A 26025-nucleotide genomic window follows, 5' to 3' on the forward strand; every position below is an offset into this window, starting at 1 on the left:
CTGCTGCAGACCTGTCCCTGCTGCCCTTACGCATTTTCTGCTGACCAGCTCCCTGCTGTAGTTGCTGCTATTGCAGCTCCAACGAATGCCTATGCAGCAGCCAGTCTGCTGCCCACATGCCATCCCTTTCCATCTGTCTCACTTCAGCCCCCATGGCCTCTTAACTTCAGACCACATGACCTCTCTAACCCCTTAACCTGTCCTCCCTATGTCCTCATTTGGGGGCTCGTAGGTGGAGGTGACTACTATATTCCGACACGAGATGGCAGAGTTACAACAAAAAAATACAACAGCATCATAACAAGATCTTTACAAATTGGAACCATCCTCAATTTTGAATGCAGGTGCATCTCAAAGGCCTGCACGAATGCCACAAACCCTCTCAACAAGGGGGGGAAGAGAGAGGGAGAGAGTATATAGTGCAAGTCTGACAAAAATTATAGAAAGAATTCAATGATTGTGTTTCTTGAACAGCAATTTTGACGTTGTTGCTTATATGTCATGTTCTTGATACAATGAAGGGTAGGAAAAATAGTAGCCGAGGATCGGTTGCAATGTTAAAATTTTTTTGTGCAGGCTTCTAGATTTTTTTTAAGGGCTACCCATATAATATGGACCAACCTCACATCAAGATCCATAAGCTATATATCTTACACTTGAATATGAATGATGAGAAAAAGAATTGAGTGTGAATGATCTTAGGCATCCCATCCTGGAGATAGCTGATGGTCAAGAGTAGACCAAAAAGGTGTCTCTTTTGAAATACTTTGCAGCAAATGCCTTCCCATCGGGTGTGGGTTGAGAGAATGCACATTCAGAAAATCCCATGATAAAACCATAGAAAAATGTGGTCCTGCACAGAAACAATCAAATGATCATCTACGAATTGAAATTACAATCTTACTTGCAGAATTGCTGAGAGAACTATGTTTCAGTAGAGAGAACTTCTCTTTCTAATGCATCGCCACATGAGCCTCACCGCATAGCATCAAGCAGTTTAGTAGCTATGCCTCTCCTCCTCTCTGCTTGGGAAACCCAAAGTCCCCTAACCCCACAGAGTGCAGGCACTGGGTTTTTACTGCAAATGATCGCCTGTTCAAAAGCTGCTGGATTCTCACGACTCTTGCACTTTGACCTTTTAAGTACTTCCCTCTCAAACTTCACGTTTCCAAAAACCAAAATCTTGGAACCAGTTTTGTTTCCCTCCTCAGAATCAGCCTGTTTCAATTGTGCTGTTTGTCTTTCAGCCTGTAAATGGCAAACCTCCAGTTGCGACGAGCAAATACCTTCTTGAACAGTGGATGGCCCCAAATTTGTCACATGCTCAAACTTGCTTTTTGACCGTGAAAGGGAATTCTCGTTTGTCTGTACATCAGTAGGTTTCAAAGAAAAATTTTCACTGCTATCTCCAACATGTCTTTTTCCTGGAAACACTGGGTATGCCTCCTTTATTGACTCTGCAACGATGCATCCCACTACCTTTTTCAAAGATATGAAAAAGTAAACCTGTGAGGTGAAGCATTTCAAAATTCTCTCTCTCTCTCTCTCTCTCTCTCTCTCTCTCTCTTTCCACTTTGAGCTATTGCTAAGCCCAATCTGCTGTTGCTTCAATACAACCTTGTTAAAATACAAATAAGTAGACTAATCTATTGTTGATTCAACATCACCTTGTTAAAATAGAAATAAGTAGACCTGTTTTTGAAAGCTCTCTCTCACACAAACAACACTCAGTACAAAATATGGAACGAGGGCCAATGGTCACTAGACAAAGCCCTGGAAACAGGGAAGTACAAGGGCAATGAAATCCCAAAAATGCAAGGTTGCTTGACAAAGTCTATGTCGTATATATAGAGAATATCCAATCTTACAAATTCAAATTTTTTATGGAGCAAACGAAATAACAAAGGAAAGAAGACAGTTTGTGAGCTACTTTAGGTAAAATTAATATTTCGGTGGTTTCTCTATCTGGCTGGTTCATTGTCTATTGATGAGTCTGCAAATCTATGTGACGCACATTAAGTAAAGAAGTTTGTGATTCCACACCCCACACGCACACTGTGTGAGCTCCTGGGCATTACTATAAGTCTTCCGCTGTGCGTACCCTCTGTTGGATATTTTCTAACATACCCTGAGCTGAAATTCCAAAGATATAACGACTACGACGTAGGTGCACTCTTACTTGTGCAAAGACAAGAAAACCTATAGAATTGGGAAGTAATCACTCCATATTTAGCCATATCAGAGATGAAGTCAATGAGACGTATTCGTATGATATTCAACATAGCATACTTAGGTTGTTGTTTATCATAGACGTCAACATCTAAACCTAAAGAATATTGAGTAATGCTAAGATCAAGAAACTACAATAGCTTCCACTGGCTGTACAATTAAGTTCACAAAACTCTTGAGGATAAATTTCTACACCAAAAGAGAGTGGATCTTTGTACATAAAATCTTTAGAATTAGGAATGTTTGGGACAAATAAATAATCTATGAATCTCCTAACGCAGCTAAGTTTATGAAGAACGATCAGACAGAACGATCAGACACCATGGAACAAAACAAAAAAAGAGATAAGAGGGTGAGGTTTCGAGGGGCTAGCATGCTACCTTAACAAAGAAAGGGGAGATGTAAAGCACTCTTTCCGTTTCTCTACTTCGTATCACAGGAGCAGCACCATGAATCACCTCCCAACCATATCTCGCTGAGGCTAACGAGCAGACAGAGATGTTCCGTTCAAAAATCAACGTGAATAATTTTCTCCTCTTCTCTCTCTAGCCTCAACAAGCCCCAATTCCCTAGATAGATCTAGATGCCACATGTCATCCATATAGAGCCTTCCTAATGCAACATTTCACCCCTCTCTTGGGGTGCATTAAATCCTTTGCCCCTAGGCACAATCTTTGCACTAGGCCCTTGGCCTTAGATCTACCTAGTCTGGTGCTATCAGCCCTCACCTAGGACCTTGACATTAATTCCCTCCCGATCATTTACATGAAGCGCAAACAAATATATTACAAAGATAGATCCTTTAAGGGAAATGTCGACTGATTCTTCCGAGGTCACGCTACCTCGACTAGAGCGTAACAATCCTTCCCTCTTCAGACATCAGCGTCCTCGATGATAAAATCTGGGAACACTCTCCGCAACTGATATACGGATTCCCAGGTAGCTTCGGATAGAGGCTGACCATGCCATGCAACCAACACCGTGGATATCTTCCGATTTCGTATTTGCATTGTTCCTCGGTCCAAGATTCTTGTTGGTTTGCGCCTTGCAATATCCTCTATCTCCTGAAACAAAACCACACCTTCGATTAGTGAGTCACCTGTATGTAAAAATTTCTTTAAGCGCGAAACATGAAAAACCGGGTGCACCTTACACCCCTGTGGCAATTCTAATTTATAGGCTACACTGCCTATTCTCCTTAGAATTAACCACGGCCCACAGTATCGAGGTGATAACTTAGCACACTCTCCTGAAGTCAACGACTTCGAGTGCGAAGGAACTCTGAGAAAAACTTTTTCTCCTTCCTTAAATACTCTTATAGACCGGTTCTCATCCGCATACACCTTGGCTCTATCCATAGCCTGGCGGATATTAGCTCTCGCAAGTGCTAGCATCTCCCGCATCTAAACCACAAAGTTCGCGGCACTAGGCACTTTCTGAGGTACACCAACTATAGTTGGATTTGCTGGTCTATAACCATAGTTCAGCTCAAATGGACTGAACCCGGTAGAGGAATGTTTTCTATCATTGTAGGCAAACTCCAACAATGGCAACCACTTGTCCCATATATGTTGCCTCAATGACACATATGCCCTCAACATATCCTCTAAAGTCTGGTTGACTCTCTCCGTCTGACGATCCGTCTCAAGATGATCCCCACTACTCATTCCCAACTCAGTCCTTAGTGTCTCAAATACCGTTGTCCAAAAATGACCGGTAAATCTGACACTATGGATCTACGCAGCAATCCATGCAGACGAAATATATGTCTAATAAACAAATCCGCCACTTGCGGGGCACTAACAGACTCTCTGGTCGGAATGAAGTGAGCCATCTTGGTTAGACGATCAACCACCACAAGGATAGAATCATACCCTCCCTATGTTGTAGGCAGCCCTACAATAAAGTCCATGGAAATGCTCTCCCACTTACTTAGTGGTATTTCCAAGGGCTGTAAAAGTCCGGGTGGCTTCACCCGCTCGGCCTTGCTTACCTGACACGAGAAACACCGTGTCACATATTCATGAATATGCTTTTTCATCTTTGGCCAAAAGAAATCTCCCTTCACGAGATCATACGTCTTCTCGACCCCTGGATGTCTCGCACACGGGCTATCATGGCACTGTCGAATGACTCTCTGTCTAAGATCATTCTGACTAGGTACTACAACCTTGCCATTTCTAACTAGCATACCATCCCTTATGGTATATCTTGCATAAGTTTGGCCTTTTCTGGATGCCAGGTCATCCTTTTTATTTTCCCCGGGTTTTCACACATGAGCCTTAGGCCATAAGCTCTGGACAAACTCGTCCACTTTTTGAGTTTCTCTAATCTCGGTCATTAGAGCACTCTCTAATACCGTGAAACTCACGTTGTGCATAATGCGAGACAACGCATCAACCACCTTATTATCTTTTCCTCTTCGGTACCGAATCGTTAAATTAAACTCCTGCATGAGCTCTAGCTTGGCGGCCCCTCAAGTCAAGCTGTTTACAAAAATGTTTCAGAGTATCATGATCCACATCCACATAAAACTCTGAACCATACAAGTAATGCCTCCATGTTTTCAAAGCATGGATAACAGCATACAACTCCAATTCATGAGTTGGCCAATTCCTTTGAGAGGGAGAAAGCTTCTTGCTTTCAAAGGCTACTGGCCTTCCCTCTTGAAGGAGGACTGCTCCTACCGCAATGCCACTTGCATCGGTTTCTAGGAACAACGGTTTCTCGGGATCAACTATTTTTAACCCCGGTCCTGTGACCACAGCTTGTTTTATGGTGTTAAAACTTTCTTGTTGATTCTGTCCCCAAATAAAAGGTACTTTATCTGAGGTCAAATCAGTCAATGGCGATACTATTCCGGAATATCCTTTGATATGCCTTCTATAAAACTGGACAAATCCCAAGAATGATCGCAACGCGATCAAACTCTGAGGGATTGGCCAAGTTAGTATCGCAGCCACTTTCTTCGGATCCATTTCTACCCCCTGTGGAGTAATTATGAATCCTAAATATTCAAGCCTAACCATACACAATATAGTTTTCTTTTTATTTACATAAAGACTGGCTTTCCTCAAAGTACTGAACTCTACTCTTAAGTGTTCACGATGCTCAGTAATACTTTTACTGAATATCAGGATATCGTCAATAAAATGTACTACAAACTTTCCGATACATGGACGTAGTAAATCGTTCATAAGCATGACTAAGGTCGCTGGAGCATTGGTAAGTCCGAAGGGCATTACCAAAAACTCATAATGACCAAACCTGCTTCTGAAAGCGGTTTTATGCACATCCTCGGCTCTAATCCGGATCTGATGGTAGCCACACTTAAGATCTATCTTGCTGAAAATCACGGCTCCATGTAATGCATCTAGCAAATCATCAATCCGAGCCATCGGATACCTGTGCTTAACAATGATATTATTCAATGCTCTGTAATCTATATAGAGGCAAAACGTATCATCCTTTTTCTTCTTTAATATCACTGGCGAAGCAAAAGATGAGAAACTTGATTGAATCTGCCCCAACTTAAGGTATTCTTCCACTTGTCTACGCACCTCCGCCTCTTAAGTAAAACTCATTCTATAGGGAGGTCTATTTACAGGTTCTGCCCCCGGGATCATTTCAATCTTATGTTGAACTTTCCGCTCTGGAGGTAACCCATAAGGTAGTTCATCCCTAAAACATTCAAAGAACTCCTCTGTTATAAGATTAGCCAGCTTGGCCATCTCACCACTTTGCGTAACATCAGTGCTAGCCGAAGAATCATCAACCGGCTCTACCGATGCTGTGCAAAGGAATAAAAACTCTACTTGAGTTTTTATTCTTCCACTTGTCTACGCACCTCCGCCTCTTAAGTAAAACTCATTCTATAGGGAGGTCTATTTACAGGTTCTGCCCCCGGGATCATTTCAATCTTATGTTGAACTTTCCGCTCTGGAGGTAATCCATAAGGTAGTTCATCCCTAAAACATTCAGAGAACTCCTCTGTTATAAGATTAGCCAGCTTGGCCATCTCACCACTTTGCGTAACATCAGTGCTAGCCGAAGAATCATCAACCGGCTCTACCGATGCTGTGCAAAGGAATAAAAACTCACGGAAACCAACGGTCCCTGAGGTATATCTTTCTCACCTCGCAAGACATAAAGCACATCATTCATCTTGAATTGATATACGTGCTTTTTCCAATCAATGGCTGGATTCTTCCTAGAATGCCACGCCATACCCAGGGCTATATCTACATGAGCAAGCTTGGTCATTTCAAAATCAAGCTTCTCAGCATAGTCCTGAATCCGAAGCTCCAACTGGGTAACCCTTTGGTTCCACACTTCAGTTGAACTTCCATCTGTCATCCTGACTGTATACGCATAGTCAGATGGACTTGTCTTTAATTTCAGCCTCTTCACGAGCTTGGAGTTAATCACATTGTGAGTTAACGTCGAGTCAAACAACACAATGACATCATGATTGGCCACTTGCCCTTTCATTTTAATTAACTCCGTATCATTAAAGGCTGTATACCCCGTTGCTGCGGGCTTAGATAGGATATTATCAGATGCACTCGTCACTAGCTTAGCAACAGACACACATAACAAACAAGGTACTAACCTCTGAGAAGATCCTGCTAGCTGAATCTGCATCTCTTCCGCTCTGGGACTTCCCTCCATCTCCACGTCGCACTCTAAGATCACCATCTCAGCCATCCGACGATCTTTGTTACGTGGACAATCCTTCCACTGATGAGGCTGAAGGCAACCAAAACATAAGCCTTCTCTCCTCGCTTTTTCCCTTTGTTCTGGGTTCAAGGGAGACTTAGACCAAGCCCGGGCTGCCATTGGGGTTACTTTCCTCTTCACTCCTCCAATGGTGGTACTTGGTTTGGGAGTTTCAACCGGTCTCGCCTGCTTGGCTTGACCACTCGGCTGCGAACCACTCCCTCTACTAGTCCATTTCTTCTTAAACCCAGATTTCTTCGGATACCCATACTGGGTTCCGACCTGTGCAAACCCACTTGGCTTGCTGCCCTTGGCATCCTCATAGTTCAGGGCTATAGCTATTGCATCATCTAACGTGTTCGCGTACTTAGCCCGAACGTCCATTTTTATTCGATCATTCAATCCAAATATGAAATCTTTCACTTGGATTGATTGAGGCAGGGGTTCGTCAACCTTCATTACACTCTCTCGAAACTTATCAGTGTATTCTGCCGTTGATAAATTCCTCTGACGAAGGTTCCTATATTGATCCCAAGCTCGGGATGCTTTGTCAGGAGGTAAGAAGTGTTTCCTGAACTCTCTTTTAAACCCCTCCCAAGTAGTGGATGCTATACCATCTTTTTGTTGTTTAATCCACCACCGATCCGCTGCCTCACTAAACATGTGGGTAGCCTCACGGATCTTCTTAATGTCATTTCTGATTTCACAAATGGCGAACGCCTCGTCCCATTTGTGTAACCAGGTCTCAATGACATCGGAGCTACGGTCGTTCATCCGACCAGAATACTTTTCCGGTCTGTAATTGGCAATATTTGGCACTTGAGCCTTCCTAGGCTCGACCGTATGAACACTGGACTCCGGTTCCATTGGAGCCTTTCCCTTCTCCTCTCGAGAAGGTATGGCAGACATACTATGTATCGCTCTCCTAAGTTCGAACTGCCCTGCATTGGCCTGTAATTGCTACGCTAACAACTGTTGCAAGGCATCCTCCAACAATGCAATCCTGCCAGATAAAGTATGAGCTACTGGGCGCGACACCTGCTGGGTCGGCCAGACTCCTGATTCACCAAGGTCCCTCCTGGAAGCTCCTTCTTCTGCTTCCATTCTGTTCAATGGGTGTTTTGGTTTGTTTTGTTTTGTTTTGATATTTATTTTTATTTTATTTTTTTTATTTCTATTTTTTTTAAACACCACTAGAAAGTTGTATTTACAAGCTGACACAATTCAATGTACTAGGGAATTCCTGCAATCCCACATTCACACTGATCAGGCATATATCTCAGATGGCGCTTTTCCCTATACTAGAGAAATTCCTGCAAACTGACTCTGACTGAAGCACACAGGCATATGCACAGGCATAATCTGTCCCTGCTACAACATTGAAGCCTCATGCATGCTGATCATTCACGTTATCCTATCTATGAAAGTAGTGCATCACCCTACTAAATCGAGGAGAGAAAAAAAACACGAAAGTAATGGAGGTCGAAGAGAGCTCCCTGGTCGTCAACGGTTTCGTCGCCTCCCTCTTGGTTCCATGCAATTCCAGCCAATAGTCCCTCGCACTCTTGCGACCAGTCTGCAGTCATAGCTGAGGTACAGGCTGCGGGCCACCAGCCTATTCTACGTCACCTTTTCGCTCCCAACGGTGTTAAGATGAGACGGATGACGTTCGCCCATCTTTTGTCGTTCGACTAGCGCTCTGCGTTGATCAAGCGCCTTTACAAATTAACCAATGTTAGGCACTCTTTCTCTCTGTCTGTCGGGCTAGTCGGGCCACATGGTTTCCCTGCTCACGAATTCCTGGCGTCAACGGAGGAGACGGCCAGATCCAGTGACCATTGAAAAACGCACATGCATCTCACGCCCACGCCGATCCTTGTCAACCTGCGCTCCAGCTTAGACGCCTGCGTGTCCCTCTCCATGCACGTCACGTTTCCCGTGCCAGGCTTTCCGTTCGATCACAGACTGTCAACGTCGAAAGACCTGCCTAATTCCCGAGTTCCAGCTACGTTCGTCAACAGCCCTCTTTCCGTTCGTGGAACACCTCGCGGATTATCAGCTGTCGACCCGCCACCTACGCTCCCGACCTATTGTCCGTCGTCACGGCAGCTCCACTCTCTACGTCGAAGACCTTCTATCTCCCAATACCAGCTTGCGTAGGCCCGTTCGTAGGCCAGCGTCAGAGGATCACCGTGATGTTCGTCAATCCCATCCTAATCGTAGCCTTGGGCTCTGATACCAATTGTAAAGCACTCTTTCCGTTTCTCTACTTCGTATCACGGGAGCAGCACCATGAATCACCTCCCCGCCATATCTCGCTGAGGCTAACGAGCAGACAGAGATGTTCCGTTCAAAAATCAACGTGAATAATTTTCTTCTCTTCTCTCTAGCCTCAACAAGCCCCAATTCCCTAGATAGATCTAGATGCCACATGTCATCCATATAGGGCCTTCCTAATGCAACATTTCACCCCTCTCTTGAGGTGCATTAAATCCTTTGCCCCTAGGCACAATCTTTGCACTAGGCCCTTGGCCTTAGATCTACCTAGTCTGGTGCTATCAGCCCTCACCTAGGACCTTGACATTAATTCCCTCCCGATCATTTACATGAAGCGCAAACAAACATATTACAAAGATAGATCCTTTAAGGGAAATGTCGACTGATTCTTCCGAGGTCACGCTACCTCGACTAGAGCGTAACAGGAGAACTCAGTTAAGTTAATAAAAGAAGACCCACATAAACAATATATATTTGGCTAGAAATCACAACACAAGAAGAAAGTATAGGCATGTCAATATTCCATTTTGTGTCATCGCAATCTCTAATATACAAAAATGGTAACGTATCATGAGATGAACCCTTCATGCAATTGGGAGAGAATATAACCAAGTACTCAAAGGATCATGCAATCTTCCTAGCAAGAGATTTTAATGCACAAAGGGGATCAAGGCAAGCCATCATAACAATAGAAGGGAAAGACCATGGTGGATGGAAGAAATGGAAGAGGATAGTGAAGAAAGAAGAGGACATCAGAGGATGCAAGAGACGGCACTCATGGAAAAAGTCGCTCACCCTATGTGTTGCTTCAGACTTAAAATATGCAATGGCTTTCCCTTCTTCAAGGATACAAGAGGCTACACATGTAAAACCCCACAAGGGTCAAGCGTGATCGACAACATGATTATCAGTCCACCCAAGGCATATTGCAAAGTCACCCCAAGTTTGATGATAAGACATTGGAGTCCAACCACAGAGCCACGTCTCTCAGAATATGGTTAGCAGTGTTGACAATAGAGAGAGAATATATTGATTTATCAAAATGTGCACATGAAGTAATATGTCTACAAAGGCTTCTAAGTAAAATTTCTTCAAGACAACAAGAAGCTACGATGATCTTTTGTAACAACATGAATATAATTGCTTTAGCAAAGAATCCAAAAGATGATGGAAAAGCAAAGTAGATCAATATTTTCTATCATTCAAGTCAACATCAAATTGAAGAGGGAGTAATTTTACATGTCCATTATTTCTCTAAATATCAATTGGCAAACATGTTCACCAAGGCATTGCCACAATTGAAATTTGAGAAGTTCATGGAGCTCCTATTGAAACCTTCATTGACAAGAAAGCGTTAGAATAGTCAGTCTTATGATTTCATGCTATTGTAGTTAGTATGGATCAGAGGATCCAACCCCATCTATAGAGGTACTGAAACAAGAATCCTTTCGACAAAACGAGATGGATTCGGGTTCAACGGATGACTCAATTGAGGTAGTCTCTAATACCCAGGCCTTTGAGGAAAAGTTGGAGATGGCTGAAAGACACTAGATACGCAGAAGGATGAAGCTTCTTTTATAGAGGTGAAAAGGAAGGAGAAGAAAAGAAGGAATAGAGGGGAGAGGCCTGCTTTCAAGAACTCAACGGACTAGAGGGTAGAGACTAAAAAAACCATCCCATAAATCCATCCTATCTCCCAAGCAAGACCCAAGTCATTTCAAGAAAAAGAAATAATCTGGTTAATCCATGGGACACAGCCAAACAATTTTCTCCTTCCTTAGTGTAAAGACTCTAGACCTGCAATTCCAAAGAGATGGTTAGATTCTGCATTTTTAAATCCTAATTTCCTAGGATTACAAGAAGTAAAAGCTAACTTCATTGGTAACTACAGAAGGTGGATAGAGAAAGGGTATGGTTTATTACAGATCATGATGCAGGGAAAGTGGGCGCTAGGAGTGAACAAGAAGCTAGCAAGCTGTACTGGCAAGCTGTACAAGCAGAGCTTTCCCTCTTTTTGGAAAGAACGGGGTTAGCATAAAATTCACTGTTCAGACACAAAAGACTAAGCTGACATTTTCTCTCTTTATGCCCCAAACTTGGGTGGAGAAAGAACCCTTTTGTGGGATTCATGCATTCATGTGGTCTACAAGTCCCTCTCCCTTTGCTAGTATCATAGTAAACCATTAGCACATCACAAGGTTTCTCTATAGAGAAGACTTTCACACATAAAGTACAAATGTAATCATGTATCGACAATTTTACCTTGCATTGGCTATGAAGCAACCACCCAGGCACAAGACCAAGCTCTGTCTCCATAACTTTTGCCACCTCTTTGACCTGAAAGTATAAAAAGAGTTAAATCCTACTTCAAATATGTGAGATGGCATGAAGATGCACAAATATGAATAGCTATTTGACATTTATAATTTAGAATCCGCCCTCAGTTTTTCAAATGAATTAGCCAAGAAAAAGAGCAGTTAAGAAGATATCAGGAAAGAAGAAAATGATATCTCAAAGAAAACAAATGGAGTGCTACATACAAATTCCAAAAGGAACCAAGGAAATTATTCCCAGCCTTCATGCAAAAAATCCTCTAAGAAACCAAAACGAGTTGGAAGACAATGTAACATTCATTAAGATCCAAGATATTATATACAATCATCCATGTAGACTTATAATTGTGGTTCTACTTTAACGAATGAACTTTGAATTGTCCAATTTTAAAATTTATCATTCATGAACTCACAAAACAAAACAATTGTTTCATTTGTAACGACCATCAAACTTGAAAGATGAAGCTTGAAGTCCAAGTCCTTGAAGGCACAAGGGGAAAGGGGCACCACCCTATAACAAACACACTTGAAAGAAACGCCATAGAATCTCCAAGCTTGAACAAATCTTAACTATATGCCAAATTGAAACTATGATCAGCATCAAACTTTCAAGCCAGTCTCCTATGTTTCTTGCACATTATACAATCCACACCTTGACATCAATACAATACATCAAACTCTTCTTGTTTGCTTGCGAGCCATTCCCACTCCTGGGCTTCTTAGAGCTATTGTCTTTCAAAAAAGTCTTGGTAAGGGCAGCCTCTAGTCCTTGACCTTGCTCATTAGCTTAAAATATTGTTTGAGCTTACAGAGAATGCCGTAATCTCCTGATGTAAACTACAAACATCTCCCTAAATGTCTAATCACAGATCACTGATTACTTTAGACACTGGTTTTCCTTCATTTGACCTATATAGCCAATTGGCATATTGACTCACCATCGTGTTGGGTCCTTGAAAGAGCTCGGAGAATTGCATCTCCAAACAACCAAATATTGTGGTGGTGAAAACCACGTTCAAATTCATATCTGGATACCTCCATATCTAGGTAAGTGACAACTTCACCTAACAAGTCCATGAAAGCAAGGATGCAAATCTTGTTTGTCCTCTGTGTTGACAATTGAAAAGTAGCTTTCAAACAAACTAGGTTCGAGCACTATAGGGTCAGTTTTACCATCATACCTCTACAAGTTGAGTTTCCAACAAAGCACATACTTGGCTGCCAGTAAAATAGCCTCCACTGTCCTTGATGTTTTGGTTTTGACAGGAGATAGAACTAATGCTCCATCCAGCTCTTCCTTGTTTTTTCAAACTTCAAAGCCCAGTTCTTCTTTGGCTTCTTGAGCAGCCCGCAAAGGCTTCCTGGGCAGCACAATCCCTTGCCTCTTTGGCCTTTTGATGCCATCACTCTTCAATAACACCAGCATTCTCAAGCTGTAAGACCCCACATGATGAGTCTTTTACTATTGAGCCTGCATTTGCATCATGGCCCACATTCCAGATTGTGCAATGCAAGAGGCTGACAAAAACAGGTGGACCAACCTGGAAGAGGCCAACCAAGATACTGACAAGGCTGACTCTGTCTGAAAAAGGCCAACTACACTGATGTGGCCACTGCCACATCAGTCAACAAAACCTTGCTCTGCTGCTACTGACAGCTGGCAGCCACATGGCACTACAATCCTGTGCTGCTGCCAACAGCTGCCAGGTACTGTTTGCTGCTGATGCATCCCGCATGTGATATGGCAGCCTGTGTGGCTTTGCATGGACCTGTGCCCTGCTATGTGCTCCTGTGACAGGCCCATGGCTGCTGTCCACCTGTTCCCTACTGCTGCTGCCGAGTAGTCAGCATGTCCATGGTCTAGATCATGCTCATGACAAATGGGTAATACTGGAGCAGAAGAAGTTACATTGATATGAATGATTACAGCAAGCTTAATTGATCAGAATGCCCAATTCAAACATTCATGATGAGAAACAGGATCAGCTGTATCATACCTTCAGTTGATGATGAAGAGGGTCATTGGGCAGCACAAGAATGATACGTTCATCATTCTTGCCATAGTCCATAATAAGCCTCTCCTTTTGCCAGCCCTGATGGTTCCAATTGGCATGAAACAAGCACAACAACTTCATATTAGAAAAGTGCACAAATAGAACACACGAATACTTGTTGTACTTTGAAACTAGGCATCTGAAACAAGACTAAGAGGACTCCTAGTAGTTATTTAAGATGGTTTTAATCAAAAACAAATTATCTACAAATCAGAACATCAACTCAACAGAACGAAAGCAAAAGAGCACATTTCAATGAAAAGACTGGCTTAATCCCACGTTGGCATCATAAGCACAAACAAAACAAATATGGTCTTGACTTTATGGGAGTCCAGTCACAAGAATTAGAATATAAGCATTGCAGTCATCAACGACATGCTATGGCATACCCCAGAACATAGCATACTGCAGAGCCCAAATCAGCTAATTATAACATGTAACTTGTAGACTAAGACTGATGTGTTTCGATCCACGTTTCCAAAGGCAAAGGGCAGGCTCGATCTTAATGACAGCTAGTACTAGAGGCAGAGCTCATCAACCACTGGCCTCACAACCTCATTCCAACACAACCATCTTAGAGAAAGACATTTCATCACTTCAGAGTTCTTAATCACTTAAGCATGCTGAGTCAGCAACTGAAATAAACTGAAGCATACACAATTCTAAATATAAAAAATAAAAAGCACACACTTAGTGAAGAAATTTGACTTAAAATAAAGTTCAACAAGAAATATTGAACCTGAAAAGATAACTTGTTACATAAGGTGTGTTACCTTGAACTGAATTCCATGCAGATAGGTCTTATGGAAGGCAGCGTGTAGTTTCTCATCGTTCTCATGGCCACGAGCATAGAATAGCCCGCAAGTTTTGCAAGTTGAGTAAGAGAAATCAGACTGGCCCAAGTCGAGAAAGTACTGCACGGGAGTACGATAAGGTGTATTCTTGTGGACAATGGGACTGTTGGAGCACTTCTTGTAACAGGAAATGCCAGGTAAACAGGATGATGTGACATGCTCTTCAGGTATCTCATCCAGAAATAGTGTTTTGGTTTCCTTTTTTTGAGATTGATTTTTAGCCTCCACGGCATCGCCAACCATGAATTCTTTCCTGAGCATCACGAAAAATGGAAAAAATCTCAGCACTCTACCCAACGCTTTACCCTTCTTTCTAATAGAATTTAGGGTGAATGGAGGGTGAATCTTTTAACCATGAAAACACCATATCTTGAGAGAGCAACGTTTTAAGAGTTGAAAGCATTTTCACCGAATCTTTGAACAGGACTTCATTGTTTAAGCATGTGAAAGCAAAGGTACCTTCCGAGTAAAATAACAGTTTGTGTTTGGAATCATATGAGTAGATCAAGCTAGAAGGCCTTTAAAAGAAATGCTACTTCCTTTAAGAGATATACGGCTTGCATGGAATCTTTCAGAAATAACAACTTCTTTGACATGTCGAAATACGATTTTTACTTTCAAGTCACATAAAACCTCGCATATTCACAAGATTGAGGCCCTAAAGACCCGTTAGAGAGAGCTCGTTCGGAAATTTGGGCCCAGCAACAAAAACAAGGCAGTCGCTTTCCTAAGAATACGCTTGTAGTCACGTATCAGAATTCTAAGGCATAATCATCAGACTAATTTCGCGGCAATTCGATAATATCCATAATTTTGAGTACTTCCATCCAGAGCGTGGCAATAGTATAAGGGACTACTGAACTAATCTTAATCGTCCTCGTGGTGTGAGAGTAGGATGAGAATATCCACCTCTTTTTCTGCCTTTGATAAGTGATAACAGGAGTATGCGCCTCAGTCGCTAGGGAATCCCGCAATGGGTCAGCAACGGATTCAATTGCTCCAGGTCTGTTAAAAATGCGTGCGCCAGGTTATAAAGCAATGGAATCGTTCCTTTGCGACGAAAGACGAGAAGCGCTCTCACCCACGCCTGCTGTCATGTAAACGCACGCCTCTCCCTTTTTGCCTCTACGCAATTGTTCATCATCCAACGTACGGTTGCCGCACTTGGACTGCGAAGGCAAATCTCTAGAAGCAACGAAATCAAGTACTCTGAGGAATATACATACACATGCGTCGGAAAGGTTTGACGATGATCGGTTTGCGTGCATTCCAGCGCTGAGGAGTCGTCAGATCCGAAGGGCTCCAGCTGCGCGACAGGGGCAGAAACCAGCGGGTCACTGGGATTATTTGGAGTCTGAATGCGAGGAAGCTGCGAAGAGGAGTGTGATGCTGGAAGTGGGGAGGGTTCTGAAGGAATGAGAAGGTGCGAGGGAGGAGGAGGGGAAAGGTAGAAGGCGATGGAAGGCTGGGAGAGCTTTTTCCGGAAGGCCATGGGGAGGGAGAGGAGGATGGATTCAACCACATTTCATGAAATCCTTGGGAAGGGAAGCGAAGATGGCGAGCACCATAGCCTGCAGAGCTTTGCAAGAGGATTGCAATTTCATACACAGAGACACACAGATATTAGAGGAAATGCTTCTTTCAGTTTCCCGCCAAAATTCGTTTATCCAAATCCTTTTTATTACACAAGGTCAATTATACTAAATCATTCATTAGGCCTTCCCAAAATCTAAAATACCTTCCGTCTTGGTATTTTGATAGTGGTGCTTCCAAGCATGTAACCTCTTCCAGAGAGTTGTTTCATTCCTTGGCTAATGCACCTCGAGGGGGGACTGTCGCATGTGCTAATAATGCTTCCTATGCTGTAAAAGCAATTGGAGATGTGCAACTCGCATCCATTTCAAGCCATCCTATCACTTTGACAAATGTTTGTTTTGTGCCTGGAATTTAAGTCAGCTTGATTTCAAGTTCAGCAATTGCCACTTCAAGTTTCAGAGTGATATTTGATGGATACAGATGCCTACAATGTCATAGTTCTCACTGGCACTTTGCAAAAGGGGCTTTATCACCTTGATTATCACTCAGCTGCACTTTCTATTAAAGCATTTGCTATTTCAAATTCACAGCTTGCTGGAACTCATCTTCGGCATGAGAGAATGGGTCATCTAAATTATAGAGCTCTTGCCAAGTTACATTCACAGGGCATGGCCCATTCATAGGGCCTCCTTGATGGCCACACTCAAGAAAGCCCAGCGCAAGGGTGGTAGAGAAGGGGATGTGCAAGAAGCAAATGAGGCGCTGCTACTGTGAATGAATCGCACTAATTTCGTCGAAGATCCGCCCCAAAAAATAGCAAGTGGACACTGAATAAGGTCGAAGACCCACCGAAAAAAAGACCACACATACCACCAAATTTCTCTTTTGTGAAATGCAAATCGTAACTAACGCCTACCCCTCGAGGGGCAGGACAAAAAAGAGCCACGGTGCTCACCCTAAGCTCACAATCCACTAGCCCATACCCAAAGTTTGTAGGCTCATGAGAAACACAATGGGCATCCATTATTGCTTACATGATCTGCCAGGAGTGTGATGATTGCTTAACCCCTACACAATCAACTATGATCCCTTCCACCCCCTTTTGAAGGAAAAGAGGACGAGGAGAGCATTCAATATATGTCCAGGGAGTGGTGTGTCAGCACATCGCACTCGCCAAGCCAAATATTTTTCTCTGATTAGTCCTTTTGACTTGACATCATGGCGTACACCGTGTAGTGTGTAACCAACCTTAACCCAAAAAGCTCAATTCTCTTTTAAGGCTAAGGCTTGCATTATCACACATTTGAATCAGCACCAAATCACCATCACAACCTGCAAAATGATGCTCCCGATCAATGTAAAGTGCCGAGGTTGGCTCTGAAATCTAATTTGCACCTTGAGCTGTCTGATGATAGCACTTTTATAAATAGAATTCAGACTCCCTCCTATTAACTTGCCCACAATTAAGGTACTCACACTCGCATCAGCTCTCACAATTAAAAAACTCACCCACAGTTAATCCCCTAAACTCTAGCCCTTGACATAGGGGATCTACATGGACCGGAATTAATTTGTTAATAAAGATGCTTAGCCCTAAAAAGGCAAGGGTCAGTGATGAGAGGCAATAAGAAGGATCTAGAACTATCATGTCTTCGCGAGGTGGAAGATGCAGTGGTGCACCAAGAAGAGGAGGTTTTCGGCCTCCAAATGGTAGAAGACGTGGATAGAGAGCTATTGACTCTTTTTGATATAACATATACAGGGATGGAAGAAAAGGCAACAAATGGTGGAATTATCATCACCATTTGGGTCTTTTGTCACAAACGATGCAAGACATGATGGAACTAGAGAATCAAGGCCTAACAACACTATTGGGAGCAGATCCAATTCAATATTGACCTAGATGACCCTATTAATTTTTTTGGGTATTAATTGATGCAAGTTATCAAGACAATTACCATGTTAGAGTATGGCAGAATTTTGTTGAATAGTGTTAGGGAAAATGACATTTTCCACATTATCATAAATATTTTTATAATCCCATCATGGAAAAATTTGACATAAAATTATTCCTTATTGAGGCATGCAAATCATATGGCATTACAATAGAACTTAGTTTTTTGACAAAATCATAATTGCGTATGGAAGTTCCACAAAAGTATGCAAAACTTGGTCTATACAAATCATGTGGCATTACGATAGAACTAAGTTTTTTTGAAAATGTTATAATTGCATGGGAGTTTCACAAAAGTATGTAGAACTTGGTCTATGCACCACTATACACTTTATGTGCTTATGGGGTACTACTTTGTTCTTGCCATATTTTTCATAGTTTTACCAATAAAGAACGGAAACATGTTGTTACACATGATACGACAATTGTCAAATATGAACCTTTGAGAAAGGAACTGAGAAATGGTCTTAACCATATTCCGATTAAAAAACCATGTGTAAAAGGTGCACCTGTAGCCTTGGAATGTGCATGGCAGGATTTATGTCACATACTTGGCGTAGAACTAGATGCAACTAAAGTTTGTGCATTTAGACAATTTTCTTATGCTCTACTACATAAAGGGTTGTTAAAAACTCCATCATACAAAAGTAATTGTATAGATTTTTGGAATGAGGATTTAGTCCAAGTAGAAACTAAGAAACTTAAGGATGCATTCTTTATACATGGGATTCATAAGCCTCGAGTAATGTGGCCTTTGTATGTAAAATATTTGCCTTTGATATGGCAAAGCAATGTCTTCAAAGTGATGACTTTAAGATGGTAGATGTTAACATATTGGCACTAAGAAGTACGCTTGAGATGTTCTATAAAAAAATCTCAATATTCCTTGAAGATAATAAATGTCCTTTCATGATGGGCATGTATAAGGCATACGAAAGATCCTTTAGATGGATTACTCATGCAAAAGGATGTATATATGATGAGATTGGACTCATCAACACATGTATTCTTAAAACATGTGTGACAACTAAAAAGAAGAGCGGCTCAAAAGCAAATAGAATTGTTCCTAAGAGGTGGAGTAAAAATCTTATGAAAGCATATTTCCGACACACACTGCTCATTGCTATGAAAGTACACCTATTAACAGTGAGGATGGCCTTATTCAAGTAATAACCAAAATCATATATATGTCTTTTGACAGTCTAATAATACATACATATCATTCAAAAGACGGCCTCACCATTCAGATCAAGAAGCACGGACTAATAAAGACAAACATCTTATTTTTGATGCGAAACAAGTCATTGATCTCAATTCATGGCTCGTGTCAAATATGTACTTATTGTTTAATTCAAAAATCTGCACAAAGGTAAAAGGTATCCCAATTCTGATTTCTTGCTCCCCCATATGATATAATCTATACCTATTCTATTTCGAATATAACTTTGTATTCGAATGGCTAGACAAAATAAATGGGATATATCCAATCGTTGAGTCGGTACATAGATGATATTTGTCTAGTAAATATACCTAACCTAGGATTTTTTATTGAGGATGGAGAACTATCCATATACCCTATGAATTTTGTCCAAATCATGGCACATTTTGTCGCATGGGTAATGGATGCATACTTAGCACTAGTGCGAGATTTCCTCAACACCGAAATTATAGTAACATTTGTCCTTGATGGATCTTTCTACATTGACAAATTGATAAGAGAGATCAGCTACGGATTGAAGTCATGAAATTCACCAAAGTACACAGTCACAGATGCAGCCTTGAACGCTATATACAAAAGCAAATGAAGTTAAAAGAGGAATTGTGAGTCAAGGACAGCATATGTTATAAGAAAACATGTTTACAAATTATTCCCATTTTATATATTTGCAAGGATGCAAAGGCAGCCGCTTGCAAGATTAAAAAAATAATACAACATTTTGTAAAAAATGGATGTAGAGAACCCAGACTCAGATGGGTAATTTCCCTGGGATTAAGTTTGATATTAATATTTTAAGACAAATGCTTAAAATACCTATCCCATTATATATTTTTAGTGATGCGCACCATGGACCCCTCCCTACAAGGGGACATGGTGACGTTTGATTCTTTTAGTGCTGATAATCTTAGTTATAAACATTTTTCACATCTATGACACTACTAGACACCTTTGTACAATCACCACAAACATACAATGGCAGCATTCGCACCCACCTATGAACAAAATGACAAGCTGTCTATGACACAATGCACCAGAAAAAAAATATAATCTCACAGCTTTTAAATAGAGATTTCAGAGAAGTATACAAAAATCATGACTCTCACAAGGGCTACAAAATATGGGCAAACAAAACTGCAAACTAGACACAGGCTCTACAAGGTGATAAGAAGAATTGTTTGGAAAAAGGAATGAAGATAATTGGCCTGTACACAAGGGGATGCTCCAGCCATTAGAATCTGTCCAGCATCCACATCACCATTAATCAAGAAGAACAGGATCAGATTGCCATCCACGAGCCCGTTCAAACCCATTCCTCCCATTTTGATAATCTTGAATAGCCTGCATCACTTGCTCTTTTGTATTCATGACAAATGGCCCATACTGAACAACAGGCTCATTCAATGGTTGACCACCGATTAGAACAAAGCGGCATATGCCCTTTGACTTATTCCAGACACTGACTCCATCACCCAATCCCAATTGAACTGTATGGTGCGCATTGATGGCCACAGCATCTGGAGATCCAAAATTTGATTCACCCTCTAAAATGTAAGCAAATGCATTCCAACCTTCAGGGATAGCTTGATGTAACACAGCCCCTGGTTCCAGCTTAAAATCTAGATACATGGTAGGAGTCCGTGTGTAGACAGGGGACTTGATGCCCAAGGCCTCTCCCGCAATAACAGAGACACTGACACCATCTCGCTGCACCTTGGGAATATCTTCATCCTCTAGTTCTTGGTAATTTGGTTCAATCCTGCAATTTAAATATACTTTTAGAATATATGACCTGGAATAAATTTCATAGATTTTGCAATTGCTATACTCAAATCTTACATTTTTTCCTTTGAAGAGAGATTCACCCAAAGTTGCAGACCATGTTGCCTCCCCCTTTTTGCAGGCATCTCACAATGCACTATTCCTCGGCCTGCAGTCATCCACTGTCAATGTATACAAAAAATTAGTTCCAGAAGAAGAGCATATCCAAACAAAGCATCAGATAATCAGGGCAAAATGATATTTCCAATATCGCTCAATTTATGAGAAGCATTCCATATAGTCTATAATATAGATATAAGCATTGGGGCAAGAGAGTGTCAAGAATAGGGGGGAGGAGGGGGAGAAAGAGAAAAAGGTGTGTGGGAGAGGGCGGGGGGGGGGGGGGGGAGGAACACACTGAGAGAATAAAATGCCTCCAAAAGGCCAAATGGAAGTAATGTTGACCATGGAAACAATATAAAGTGCAAAAAACTTTGCAACCGACAAGACGTTGCCGACAAAGAGACGAGCTTACAAGTACAATCCTTAAGCTGAAGATTTTAAGGGAGGGATAGCACAACTGGCACAGAATCCGCGTCATCCATAGTAGTGTCTCCATTTCTGCATGAGCAGCTCTAATCTTATACTCTGGGTTCCTGGTTATGCTCTACATCGTTGAAAGACATGTATGTCTTAGGATCTAGCTTGTGCAAAGGGAGGTTCACTCAGGTATAAACTCTGTATGCATGTCTTCCCAAGCACATGTGCATGCATGCATAGCCCGTTCTATCCCATAGGTGCTGGCTGTATCCTGTGATGTTAAATGATCCCCCCCTTGCCCCCCCAACGTAATAATAATAATAATAATAAAAACAACAACTACAACATTTGCGTGTCATGCCAGCTCTACTATGGAGACACAAACACACAAAACATAAAAAGACTTCTGGCAAAAGGGCAAATCAGTTTTTTCTGAAGCTGTTAAGAGGTATACATTGAGGAGGGATTTTAGAACATGGTAGCACACAGCATGTTATATGACAGGGACCTATGCCACTCACAAAACAGTGTACACCAAGACTATTGCCAGCATGTTACCCTGGTTTCGCGAGAGCTTGGTCAACATATATTGGGAGGTTGATATTTTAATGTCACTGCACACCCCTGACATCCTTTAGGTGATTTTGATGGGGTTTAACCACATGAACATCAATCCATTTTCACAAAAGGTCACAAAAAGTTGGAACTGCATTGAAACGCAACTGTTTCATGCCATTCATACATACACATACATGCATGCCTGATGTACAAGTGCTCTCTCTCTCTCTCTCTCTGGAACACCACAACCAGGTACTTGGACTAGCACACAAGCTAGCTCAATAAGTACTAACTACATAGCAAGTCTATAGTATTTTCCTATTTGTTGATAGTGATCACCCATAGATCCTAAGGGGTCTCAAGAGGACTTCTCGAGAGAGAGGGGGGGGGGGGGAGGTTGCAAAAGAGCAAGTTTGAGAGAGAGAGAAAGCGAACCTGCAGATCTCCAGGCTTGATAGTGCCTTTATGACCAGCAAAATCCTGATGTGTAAAGGCTCCCTGTAAAAAAACAAATAAACAATGATTGCTAATACAGATGAAGCAACGAAACCCAAAGCGTACTTGATCGTGAGTGAGAGAGAGAGAGAGAGAGAGAGAGTCTTATTCAAATGAGAGCTCCCTAAGGAAATTGAAAAGCACCTCAAGCATATAGGTGACTGTCTCAAAACCTGTAAACAAAATAGTACACATGTTCATATACATGAAAGATGTCTACACGAGAAATAAATTTGCCTTTTGAGTCCAAAATGCCTACCTCTGTGAGGATGGTCTGGAAACCCAGCTGGAGCAGAGACTGTATCACAAGAATATGCAATCCATAAGTTTATTGCCGGCAATTCAAAACAGACGCAGAAATGTATTACTGCACAGTCCTATGTGTCACGTGCAACAGACCCCTTAAAATTGAGGGGAGAGGGGAGAGAGAGAGAGGGGAAAGTCGAGCGAGGCAGGACATAAATTGGCCTCCCGCTTGAAGAAGTGATAGCCATTCTCTTGCTTATTGAATTTGATATACTACGCTTAGAGCTATACAAGTGTTTGCATTGACAATAAATCTTTCCCTCAATATATGTTTACGTAATAAAGGCTCATTTCGCAGATGCAGAGTACGAAGAAATGTTTTCAAACTAAAATGATAAGAACAAAGACCCCTCGAGAAGGATCAATCAGCCTTGTGGCAAAATGCAACCAGAATTCATAAACCAGAAAACGACTTAAGTACGCGATGATATGAGGATGGGTCCATTGCCGAAGAGGGCATGCAATTATGTACTTGAAATTTCTGGGTGGTAGACTGGCTCGAAAGAAAAGTGGCACGCTGGTTCTAATAAAAGTTTTGGGAGCACCATTCACCTGAAAATTCGTCTAGAAGAAGAAACGGGTCTAACTGCTTCAATTCCGGCCTGCACGCACACAGCGCCCCAGTTAGAGGTCTCATCTAACAGACTGAAGAAAAAACCACCCGGATGACAATCATTCGCAAATCGGACCTGCCGATGCTGCGTCGGACGAGGGCTCCGTCGCCCTCAGGCTGCTCCTTGGAGAGGAGCTTCTTGATGACGGTTCGGGAGTTGGAGAAGGGCGATGGGGAAGAGGGAGAGGTCATGGTGGGTTGTGCGAAATTGCGAAGAGGGGATGGGTGGGAGATGAGGTAGGGAGTTGGGCGATGGAGGTGAGGGAAGGGGAGGAAGAGCTTGGGGAGGAAAGGGCGAGAAGATCTGGAGAGGAGGAAGGAGGGGAGGGCGAGCATGAAGAGGAGGAAGGCGAGGTAGAAGAGGGAGAAGGAGTGGAAAGAGAGGAAGGCCATGCGGGGTTTAATAGGAATCCGCAAAGCAACGCAGCCATGGCCTGGAAACCTCCCAGCTGCCTCAACAAACTCCCCAATATGCTCATTCCCGAAGAGAGAGAAAATGGCAACGTCCTCCCTGACGTAGAGAGAGAGTACCACACGCTCGTACCCCCCGCACGCTTTTCCCCGTGACGTCACCCTGACGCCCGCGTGATGTCGCTGAGAGAGAGAGAAAAAGAGAGACCCGAGAGTGAGAGGGACTCGGGAGGATAGAGAGATGACGGGCTTATGAGCTCACGTGCTTTGCCAAGAGATGATGCCGGCACGGCTTGCTTGCATTTTCTCTCCCCAGTGTTGAATGGAATGGATCTTTCACACAACTGCCATGATGATGCCGTGCCTTGCCAGGCCTCTGGTGGCACGTGGATGCTCGGGTGCATTTGCTCTCCTCGTTGTTGAATGGAATGGATCGTTCACATAGCCGCCATGGCACCCGATTCATCACCTCACATCGTAGTCGACACAAGCAGCACCCATGTGGCCGAATGGATCCACCGAGCAAGTGCGGACTTGTTCCAGCACCGATGCTCTAAAGGCTACTACCACAACCTTTTCACTTCACTACATGAACTCAAGCATACACTTGCCTCCGGTGGCGCGTGTAAAACAAGCCCTCTCAATTTCAAAATGAATTAGATTCATTAGGCCTCCCTCGTGGAGATGTAAAGCACACTATCAAACAAACAACTCCCAAAAGAATGCCACTAACGAAATTTGTGATCAAAAGAACCACATGCCAACAACACGCCAACAATTATTCCCAAATCAACGGCACTAGCCCCAGCCTCGCATTGAGTGTGCAGTAGAAGCCTATGCATATTCAAAGCAAACCAAGGCTGGCCAATCAAATAACCCACAAGTATTTATTTAACGAATAGGGATTTTTGCCTTTCACAACACTCTTTACTTAAGGAGGCCAGAAAGTTAATCTACTCAAACTATCTTTACATTATGGAGATCGCATTGCTGAAAATTGCCTTTTACTAGCCCAATGCAGTAAGAATATTCATGCGCTTTTCCTTTGCATCCAAAAGCACCCAATTTACCACCATTGTCCTCGCAGGCAACACCCACGTGCACTATACATTCTTGGTAACATCCACTACTATCAAGAGAGAGACAAAGAGAGAGAGAGAGAGAGAGAGAGAGAGAGAGCATGCGAGAGTCCAAGACAAGCACAAGTGCAAATGAAGCAATGGGAGGGGAGAGAAAGAGAGAGAGTCGTCTGAGTGAGGTTGAGCCAGACACAAAAGAAAGCAATGCTTAGTGACAAATGCCTCCCTCCAATGGAAGGATTGGCATTTTTTTGAGACAAAAAGAGAGAACCATTCTAGATATAACAAGGCATTCAACGATGTAATGCTAGTAAAAACAAAATCACTGTAAAATGTGTGGCACCTACTTGTCATGTCTCATTTATACACCTCATGCCCTTCTAAAGACTTGTGTCTCAAAGGAAGGTCAAACCTCATTAAAGCTTGTTAATCACGATCAAGCAACAATTTTGTGTGCCCTCAATATGCGACAATATGGTACAACTTTGGCCCTCCCCAATGTAAACCCTAACCTCTAGATGCCCCACCAACTCATTATAATGCCTACATTAACTCTCCTTCCCCTTATGACTCTGTGTATGCATCTTCACACTCCAACTACTCTGCTTAAGTCTCAGTACTCAATGTGCCATTTTGGACCACCGGTAGTTATTTTTAGAGTAGGATGTTAGTTTAGGTAATGATGAGTTGTCACCTCAATCATATGACCAGGAACATCAAAGTATAAATCAACAATGATATATAAACTCAGGGGTCATTACAACTTCCCCTAAGAATGTAAAATTAGTCTTCAAGCATAGATATCTAATAGAAACATGCCTCTTTAATGTTCCATTTTGGACATTCACCTATAAAAGTCGTCCTTTAGCATTACATGCTATAACATATCAATATCTACTCTCCCTCTTCCGTTGTTTACATAGAAGCCTCACAGCATAATGGTTAAATTAGGAAGAGTGAGACCAAAAGTCATATTTTTGGGCCAAATGAAGTCCTTGACACGTACTAGATTTTATACATGCTTGCTTTTGTAGAATTGTGACACCAAAGTACGTCATAAAGTGGGCTTTGAATAGCCAAACTTCACAAT

At 42.3% G+C, this 26025-nt stretch overlaps 2 protein-coding genes across 3 annotated transcripts; both read right to left on the minus strand.

Annotated features, from left to right (window-relative positions):
* Positions 1–473: 473 nt before the first annotated feature.
* Positions 474–16039, minus strand: CTF7 (protein). Of its 2 annotated transcripts, none has more exons than XM_087394696.1 (7): positions 15693–16039; positions 15376–15471; positions 14386–14719; positions 13556–13651; positions 11488–11562; positions 980–1479; positions 474–853 (listed from the first exon to the last, which is right to left on the minus strand). In XM_087394696.1, exons 1-7 carry the CDS (start codon positions 15956–15958, stop codon positions 730–732), a joined length of 1491 nt encoding a protein of 496 aa, XP_087250822.1. In that variant the 5' UTR covers positions 15959–16039; the 3' UTR covers positions 474–729. The 2 variants fall into 2 exon arrangements, with proteins under 2 accessions (XP_087250822.1, XP_087250821.1); XM_087394695.1 differs by having other exon boundaries at positions 980–1506.
* Positions 16040–20214: 4175 nt separating this feature from the next.
* LOC147887526 (RmlC-like cupins superfamily protein) lies at positions 20215–23882 on the minus strand. Its single transcript, XM_087394177.1, has 7 exons — positions 23522–23882; positions 23385–23434; positions 22786–22824; positions 22671–22699; positions 22467–22529; positions 21012–21115; positions 20215–20931 (listed from the first exon to the last, which is right to left on the minus strand). The coding sequence occupies exons 1-7, from the start codon at positions 23836–23838 to the stop codon at positions 20433–20435; spliced, it is 1101 nt and encodes a 366-aa protein (XP_087250303.1). The 5' UTR covers positions 23839–23882; the 3' UTR covers positions 20215–20432.
* Between the last annotated feature and the right edge of the window lie 2143 nt (positions 23883–26025).

The sequence above is a fragment of the Dipteris shenzhenensis genome, chromosome 23 (assembly GCF_047967505.1).
Source record: "Dipteris shenzhenensis isolate YYH24624 ecotype China chromosome 23, Dip_SZ_1.0, whole genome shotgun sequence".
NCBI lineage: Eukaryota > Viridiplantae > Streptophyta > Polypodiopsida > Gleicheniales > Dipteridaceae > Dipteris > Dipteris shenzhenensis.